At 36.0% G+C, this 9,610-nt stretch overlaps 1 protein-coding gene across 1 annotated transcript; it reads right to left on the bottom strand.

Moving 5' to 3' along the window:
• Nucleotides 1-1,175: 1,175 nt before the first annotated feature.
• Nucleotides 1,176-9,237, bottom strand: LOC114353196 (serine protease persephone-like). Its single transcript, XM_028305075.1, has 9 exons — nucleotides 9,150-9,237; nucleotides 8,125-8,147; nucleotides 6,976-7,039; nucleotides 6,257-6,307; nucleotides 6,030-6,058; nucleotides 3,644-3,808; nucleotides 2,536-2,740; nucleotides 2,163-2,320; nucleotides 1,176-1,492 (listed from the first exon to the last, which is right to left on the bottom strand). The coding sequence occupies exons 1-9, from the start codon at nucleotides 9,184-9,186 to the stop codon at nucleotides 1,283-1,285; spliced, it is 942 nt and encodes a 313-aa protein (XP_028160876.1). The 5' UTR covers nucleotides 9,187-9,237; the 3' UTR covers nucleotides 1,176-1,282.
• Nucleotides 9,238-9,610: the final 373 nt, after the last annotated feature.

A 9,610-nucleotide genomic window follows, 5' to 3' on the forward strand; every position in this document is an offset into this window, starting at 1 on the left:
GGAGCCGCTATCCGTCTACCAGACAAATCGCTCCCTCAAATGGAATATTACTGTAATGCAGGCCGCCTCTCACACCGAAGAGTATCGTCGAGCATAATTCGTATAGATCACTCTGAGCTCCGCTCTGCCCATCGCAGAAGTTTCGCCGAGCCGCAACTAAGAACATGATAACACAACACTTTACTAAATGAACTCAGGTCGCGTGATCTGTCATGACAGATGTGGTCGCGGTCGGTCGGGTCATTTCCCTATTATCGCGCTGGCGATGGCGATCTGCATGCGTTGGTGTAGTTGAAGCATAACTGACCTGGCGAACTTCATACCACCCATGTTTGCCATAAATCAATCGCAATCACTGCGTATGTAGTGGTGCTGTACGTACATTACTTGCAACCTGGTATGCGAACGAATAGCCGCACTCAATGCCATATGTGCACGACACAAAGTCTTCGCGACGTATTGTTTTTATTTTGATTACTTTGTGTGTGTGAATTTCTCATGAGACGCTGGGTTTCGAACTCAGCGCATTAGTTAGCATCTCTCTAGATCTCTATGTTGATGATGATAATATAAGTGGAAGGAAAAAACTAACATTTCGGTGTCAGGCGCGGCCTACCTAAGCCCTGTCCTCCGCTATCCGACTAAGGCTAGTTTTATTGTTTGTTCCTCATCCTACGACGCATCCGAAGTGAACCGCTTTATCCCAGGCACTGTTCTAGCCAGGTGTGGAGAGGTTCATCGTCATCATCTTCATTTCAGCCATAGGACGTCCACTGCTGAACATAGGCCTCCCACAATGATTTCCAATAAAACCGGTTGGTAGCAACCTGCATCCAGCGCCTTTCTGCTACCTTTGTGAGGTCAACAGTCTACCTTGTGGGTCCTACGCGCTTTCCAGTACGTGGCTCCACTCCAGAACCTTGCTGCCCCATCGGTCAGTCAGTTCTGCCACAGTATATACAGTGTGTCTTGATAAAGTGCACATATGGAAATAGGTAAAACTAAACCTATTTTTATCGACAAAAAAGAGGTCAATTTTTTTTTTATAGAATGTTGTTTTAATTTGTGCTATTTTACAATATAAATGTAGGTATTTGGTACACCTAAACTTTTATGTAGGTATACCAGTACCAGATATACATGCATGACGTGAAGTTGAAAAAAACTCCGCGAAATAATGATTTTTTAATTATTTATTTATTACACAGGTTAAGTTTGACAGCTTGTAAACACATTACTAAAATACAATGATTAAAATACTCAGGTTTAATCACTAACTTTATCATTCAACAAAGTGAATAGCGTCGTTTGCTGGAGTTGTCTTCGGCCACACAGTCTCCTCGATCCAATCGATGAAGCTCGATATCCTGGTGTAGATGGTCATGTTTCCGCAGCCTCTCCCAAAGGAGGATATTCCATAGGCATAAGGTATTTGGTCTTCATCACTGTCGTCGAGGCTTCCTTTGGTTATCAGAGGAGATCCCCCTGACCCCTGAAATACAAATAATAGAAACTTTCGTTATTTTTATTTACCTACATACTTTCCATCGTGTGGGATGAAAAAAGTAAGATCACAACCATGGGTGTACCCAGAAGGGGTGGTCAGCTCTTCCCCCTGGAAATGGTACATCCAAGCGATAGGGCCCTGCCTAAAAATCCAAATTCTTTTTCGAACAATATGATTATAAATATTAATTGATTTAATCAATGCATGTTCTAATCAAACCCAAAAGTTTGAAGTGGACTACGGAGAAGTTTTTAAAAGCGTTAAAAAACATGGAATGCAATAAAGATGTTGACTACAGACGGGTACTATTTGTCGTTTGCAGTGATTAGCGTGTGGAGTGTAAGTCATAAGTATCCTCCATTTGACTCTGGTAAATTGGCGTACGTGACTGCACCAGACAGCCTGCCAATGGCGGGAGATCGTGCGAAGAGTTGTATCCGCCTCTACAACCAATGTGAACAACGCTTCAACGTGACCACGACCGCTCTGCCAAGAGCGTAACTAATAAGAAGAAGAAATTGGAGATAGTCGTATTCCTACAGTAAAATAGTTCACCTGATGATGATGAGGGTTATGCTGGCCAAACTGTTTTTTTTTCTCGCGAACGAAGTCACCCCAACAAGCCAACTAATCATAAAAATAAACTTACTCGTACCTGGCAGTTTTTGACAGCTGATTTTTGTTCATCACCACAGATCTGATGCAGACTCAGTTCTCTAAATAAACGAGTGATCCATGGTTTCGTTGCTTCCACACAAGAGTCGTGGTCCAGAATTTGTACATTCATTACTGCTATTTCTTTACGGATTTTATCTGTAAATAAACTTTTAAATATTACCTACTTTTCGATCAATGCCGAATGATTTTATAGGCTCGATTCACAAAGCCAGTGAAAGTAAATTATGTATTAATAATTTGCCATAAACAGTTTAGATCATTTTTTATTTATTTATTTCGAGACGTCCATTGTTGGAAAAAGGCTTCTCCTAAACACATTACATACCTACGTTTTTTATAGTAATACTTACATTCTTTGCCTTCAACTCCCCATGCAGGATTAAAAGCAAACTTGAACGAATCAAGATTCTTTGACCATAGACAAACTGGATAGATAGACCTCGAGAAAGGTACTTCAGACTCCAGTTGAATCAAAGCTATGTCGAAATTCTTTATCGGTGCTTTGTATTGCGGATGGACGATCACGCTACGAATTTTAACATCCAAACGCTTAACCTGCAAGCGAAAATTTAATATAATTAAAAAAACACTGTGGAAATAGAGTTCTCCGCCATTGAAGACATCAGCTTCGAATTTCCTACTAAGGATGATGGGCACTTTTCTATGGAATCTGGGCGTAAGACCAACAGAAATTTAACTACTATTATCTGTTAGGACTTAGTATCAGAAATATATTTTCATATAAATAACTACCAAACAGTAAGATATGATACAATACTATCAATATGATCGATACAAGCAATTAATTTGACCTAATACTATTTTTATTACCCTATTGTGATGTGAAATACTATGGAAACTTTGCATATTCAATGACCTCTATCTCCGTATCCCCGCGTATTTCAGGATTGTTGTCATACTATGAAATGAAGTACTAGTATTAAGCTTTAATTTAGTACACTTTTTGTTTCTGTTGGTTTAACGCCCAATATGCCCACCATCCTTTATTATATCCTACTGATATTATCGTGTGTTCTTTGGTTTAGCCAAATGACGTTCCACTGCTAGACTAAGGCCTCCCCCAAGGATTTCCACAAAGCCATGCGCTGCCCACATCCAGGTTCTCCCGCGACCTTCACCAGATCGTCGGTTTTTTTTCTTTCGCCCCAACGGTCATCAGTTCTACGAGTTATATGCCTTGCCTACTGCCACTTAAGGGTCCCATGACAGTTTAAACTTTCCCTGGGACAAACATGACCTTCATTGGTTTGGTTTTTATAGCGGTCAAGCTGAAGATCCTGGCTACACAAGAGTTGCAGCGGTGGGAACGAGAGGTGGGAATAGTCGTTTGCAACTTAAGCTTGGCAATTCTGCGGGCGCGTCTTCCTGCGGACTGATATAATAAATGTCTAATAATTATAATTGAAACTTGTTTTACATAAGGGTTTTAGTACTCACGTCATCAACTATATTTTTGTTGCCAAAACGGACAATTTCAGGCCTACTATCGGGTCTTCTTCTTGAGCAATGCGCGGCAGTGACCGTATACCTTTCACTGATGAGGAATGTTCCGCACGCAAATACCCAATCTTTACTTTCTTCTTCCTTGTAGCCTACAGCACCCTAAAAAAGAATAGCTTATTAGACAGCTCATCGGGCTATACTTTTCTTTTTGCAAAAATACCCTTATTATAACTACATGAAGTCCCACAGTTTTATCTTGTCATCTACTGTACAATACATATCAATGTTGTTTATTCAATGTCTTTCTCCATTACATTATTACAAGCTTTTGTAAGTTAAGTTATAAGCATTTTATTTTAACCAACGGCGTTACATAATAATAAATAAATAAATATCCTTGGACATTTACACTGCGCTTCTAGTCCCAAACTAAGCAAAGCTTGTACTATGGGTACTAGACAATGGATATAAACATACTTGAATACTTTTTTTTTGTAAATATGTACATACTTATTATACATAGAAAAGACCCAGTCCAATACAAATAAATATGTTCATGCACACAAATGTTTGTACTGTGCGGGAATCGAACCCGCTACCTCCGGAATAGTAGTTCGTTTCGAACCACTACACCAAACGGCAACAATAATAATAATAATTCTGTGGCCATTAAGTTAAATAATTTCTTTGATTTTTATCTATTGTTTTCAAATCTATCTTTAAATCATTAAACGAGAACATAATAATATTATATTAACAAAAGAAATAAAACGTATCTTTTCGATAGCACGGAACCCTTTGTATGTCACATTATTTATAATTTTCATATTTGTAAGGGAAAATTTTCCTGTGTACCCTTGGCTGTTCCTTTGATGGTACAGTGGAAAATAAAATTTAACCGCTGTACCCTTGGCCGTAAAACCCAACCAACTTAAATTGTACACGTGACCAAAAGGACTAGCTTTTCTTGAATTTGGCCAAAAAACAAAAACAAATGAACATCGATAAAAACAAATGAAGTAACATGGATGTAGATAAAAGTAAAACCTAATTATAATTAATTAAGTACATAGAATAAAGACAATATTACGTCATTTTCAACCGACTTCAAAAAAGGGTACACAATTTTTTATAGGCATGTAAATATCGTTTTTCATATTTATTCTAAAGATATTCAAGTATATGCATCTGGTAGTCATCATCTAATGTTGATGAGGTGATGATGGAAGGTAAAACTCCTTAACGCTTAGGAGTTGGAGAATAATTCTTTAAATATTTTAGGTATGTACATACAGTTGTTTTAGGTGAGCTGATGATGAAAGGTCAAACTTCGTAAGTTAGGAGTTAGATGATACTTTTTAGTTGCCCATATTTAAAGTAGGTAGCCTCTATTTGTAGGGAAGATTATTTACACTTAAAATGGAAAACTACAGTCTCAATCCCATTAAACATAGGTACTGTCCATCTTCAGTGAGAATAACAAGGACTAATCAACTAAATTAATTAATTTTAACAAAAAAATTAAAACGACTCCAAAAAACCTGCACTAAAAAGTAGAAAATAATTACATTATTTATTTATTAGGACAATTTTTTGTGAATTTTATCATGAAAGCTAATTGCATTGACGATGATATACCTTGTTTTATTGAGAGGAATGGCGGTATTGTTTTATTACATGACGGTCGACAGTACTACAATTTTGACATTTCAGAAGTGGTACAGGAAAATGGCGTCTTTTTTTTTTCAAATCAAATCAAAATCAAATCAAATCATTTATTTCGCTTGAAAGTGGTACATGTAAGTGATGGTAAAGTAGATTAGAGTAGTATCACACATTTCGCCAGAGTATGGCATGCAAAAATATAAAATTTAAACAATGTCATTTTAAGTAATTATGTCAACAATAAAGTTATTAACATCAAATAGAACACAAATATTAGATATGAATAAAGTCACCGAGTATGTAGTCAAAAATTAGAATATAAATATCAAGGTTACAACAACTTCCCCGATTTAAAATAATTAAAATATTCGTCCATTGAGTAAAAACATTTTTTTATCAACCATCGTTTGAGAGTGCATTTAAATTTGTTTAGTGGGAGTATTTTTCTTTATTCTATATACTTAATTAATTATAAATAAATAGGTTTTACTTTTATCTACATCCAACATGGATTTCTTTTTGTTTTTTGATAACTTCATTTGTTTTTGTTTTTTGGCCAAATTCAAGAAAAGCTTGTCCTCTTGGTCACGTGTACAATTTAAGTTGGTTGGGTTTTACGGCCAAGGGTACAGCGGTTAAAATTTATTTACCACTGTACCATCAAGGGAACAGCCAAGGGTACACAGGAAAATAAGGGCATATGTACAATACTGACCACGTACGGAAATTCGAAGCTGTCTGCGTCTGAAAAATGTAACTCTATTTTAGTTATTGAGCAATCTAGTTAATACCAATACGTTCTATTCATGAATAAATAAATAATAAATAATAATAATAAATAAATAATACCCTAGCTTCATTTAAATAAAGATCAATAGCAATAGCATGATCTAAATCTTTAGTCAAGGTGACATCTTTAATATACAGATTAATTTCACTGACCTGTAGAACATTTTTCTAAACGTTTTCTTTCCCAATTGTATTCACGGCATTCTGAAATTTAAAAAAAAAATGGGTTACAACATACATAAATATTATGGCGCTCTTTTGCTGATTTAAAACAAGATATTTAACAAAGGTTTCACATGCATCTAAAGAATTATCTAAAAAAACATACGATTCCTATAATTTTGGTCGGTCGGTTTTTTAGACTATTTTTCGATTTAGGGATCCGTTTGCATAATATTGACGTTTAAAGTGCCAATTTTTTTTCCGAGTAGGGCGTCCCCCGCCCCCCCCCCCCCTCCCCCTCCTCTAAAAACTGTTTGGTTGGAAAGTCTGGCAACATTCACAATAATAGTGTTTTTTTTTTTTTTCATAAAAAGCACTATTATTGTCTAATATCTGTTGTCTAGTACCCATAGTACAAGCTTTGCTTAGTTTGGGACTAGCGGCGCAGTGTAAAATGACAAGGATATTTATTTTGTTTATTTATTTATTGTGAATTTTGCCAGATTTAAAGTTCATAATTTCAAGGAAAACTATTATGGTTAAGTCAGTTAGTTTAAGAATAATAGTCATTTAAATAAAATTCCTTAGAAGAAAATACATATTAAAAGTGACTTTAGATGAAGTAATTGCTTGCTTCTGAAATATATCGTGTTAACGACGGAACCTACACTGCGCGTGGCACGACACGCACTAGGCTATTTTGTACTTACTTTGCTCGCTGATTCGTTGGCCGGGTGCACTAAAATCCGGTTTGGTGTCCTTGCAAACATCTGCCTGGAAGTAAATTTTATAACATTTTGTAAACATACATTGAACTAAGTTTGAATCCTAAATAAAAATATGAAATAAATAATGCACATTAGTTTCAAATTGCACTGCGTCAGTAATAATTATTATCCCGTTATGACAGCTCAATGGGGAAAATATCAATCATGATTCAACAGAGGAAACAACAATCTGACATTTCATGTCATCATCATCATTTTGACTCCTGCAAGTACCCGACCCTCTCTAATTTAACAAAAGTAAATGAAAGATTTGATTTTCAGTTTTCACTCTTCACACGACAAACCACCAACTTTTAGTTGGCCGATAGTTGGGTCGGGCAGTTAATCAGTATGGGCATGTACGAGTATGAAAGTGCCCACATTACACCGATTTGGTATCGGCCGATTCTTCATACAAATTTAAATCGGGCCTAACTATCGGCCAACTAAAATTCGGTGGTCTGCGCCTAGGCTAATGCGACCTGATGCTCGGATTTTTGTCCCTCATTTGCCTTTTACGACTTCCATGATGTGAAGAGTAGGTGATCCTATTCTACTCTGCCGAGACCACACGGATAGACTACATTTTAAATAATGCAATATTTATGTGCCAGTGCTTAGCCTAGGCGCAGACCATCAATTTTTAGTTGGCCGATAGTTGGGCCCGATTCTAATTTGTATGAAGAATCGACCGACGGACCGATAACAAATCGGTGTAACGTGCACACTTTCATACATACCCATACTGATTAACAGCTCGACCCAACTATCGGCCAACTAAAAATCGGTGGTCTGCGCCTAGGCTCAAAGTGTAGGCCAATTAATAATCACAATAATAATCCTCCCTTTAATCAGATTAATTTGAGAGAGTTGAGTTCCTAAAGAGCCTGATGATGATTTAACACTTAAGACAGCAATTCTCTTCTAGAGAAGAATTTAGGGGATGTTCTCTCTCCAAAGAGAAAATGCATTAACGTCCTTTAAAGTGCAGTCGAATAATTTTGATATTATGGTTTTTGCAGTTATGTGTCCCTTTTCCAACTCAAAATAAGTACTCAATGTACTCTATAATTAGTAAGTGCATGTACTCACCTTAACCAGGTTGAGTATAAGAACTGAAACAATAAAATTCTTGTTAATATTTGTAATATTGTAATAGTCGGCCGTTTGGTGTAGTGGTTCAGAACGGACTACTATGCCGAGAGGTCCCGGGTTCGATTGCCGGCCGGGCAGAAATTGAAATGATGAATTTTAATTTCTGTGACGGGTCTGGGTGTGACTATGTATAATATTTATGTATTTAAAAAAAAAGTATATAAGTAGTATATCCGTTAAGCTAGCACCAATAACACAAGCATTAAGTTGCTTACTTTGGGGCTAGCTGGCGCTGTGTGAAATTGTCCAAAGATTTATTTATTTATTATTTATTTATTAGCAGCTTAACCATTACTTGGACCAATTTAAAGCTTTTTTAACGAATCATTTATTTTAACCTTCATTTAGAGATCCAGAGAATATCTCAGTTTTTACTCAGGAAACAGCTCATCAGACTGTGTATTTGGTTTTAAAATAGTGCCTATTACAAAGACATATAAGATTTCATAGTGATCAGCTAGATTTGTAGCTCTACTAACGCTGAGTTGCACCACCTACTTTTGACCGTAACTATAACGATAACCGGTGTTTTTTGTATGGAGTTTGACAGTTTTTTCACGTTTGTCAAAGTTAAAGTAAGATGGTGCAACCCAGCCTTAGTGTTCTGCAGTTAGCTTTGTATTCCAAAACAATGCTCGAAAACTCAATTCGAAGCTTCAAAATTTAGAAAAAACAATGCTGAAACACTCAATTTGCAGCTTCAAAATAAAATCTTTAAAAAAACTATAAAATAATAGTATTTCATAAAATGCAAACCCAACGCATTTATTTCGTTTTACTAACCAAATATACACTTACATTTTGCACAGTAATAATATACATGATTTTACTTTTATATTTGTGCAATATATCACACATTTTAATTATAAATTATTTATAATGATAATTAACCGATACAAACACACAATATAACAGATGCGTTCTTAAATAAACAATATTAATAACAAAAATGACGTACTTACCAGCAAACAAGGAAAATAGCTCCAAGCGACACGACATGTTGTTTCTTTGTATCACTCCGGTCTGACTAGCTTCTTGATCACTCTTATTTAAATACGGTCATCAAATGGTCATTACTTCAAGAATCTACATGCTTAAGAGGATAATGGATAATTTTATAAACAGGAGTATTAAACAAAGGTTCAAAAGTGACCTGGGTCCGCCAAAGCGGAACGGAGCGGAGCGGACAAATGTTTTGAACAACAAATCAGATTTTAAACTTTCGCGTTTCATTTCAATTAAAATCTGGTCATCACAAAAATCGGCCCACCTACGTTTTACAGGAAAACTCGTTTCTACTGACATATACAATAAATAAATGTGACTTGAAAAAATGTCGATTTTTGTGATGACCAGTGTAGTAAGACACGCGACGTTTATTAATGAGTTACATTATGTACTCACGGCTTGACGTTTCGGCTGA

The sequence above is a fragment of the Ostrinia furnacalis genome, unplaced genomic scaffold, assembly GCF_004193835.3.
Source record: "Ostrinia furnacalis isolate ACB-3 unplaced genomic scaffold, ASM419383v2 OfSCF0166, whole genome shotgun sequence".
Lineage (NCBI taxonomy): Eukaryota > Metazoa > Arthropoda > Insecta > Lepidoptera > Crambidae > Ostrinia > Ostrinia furnacalis.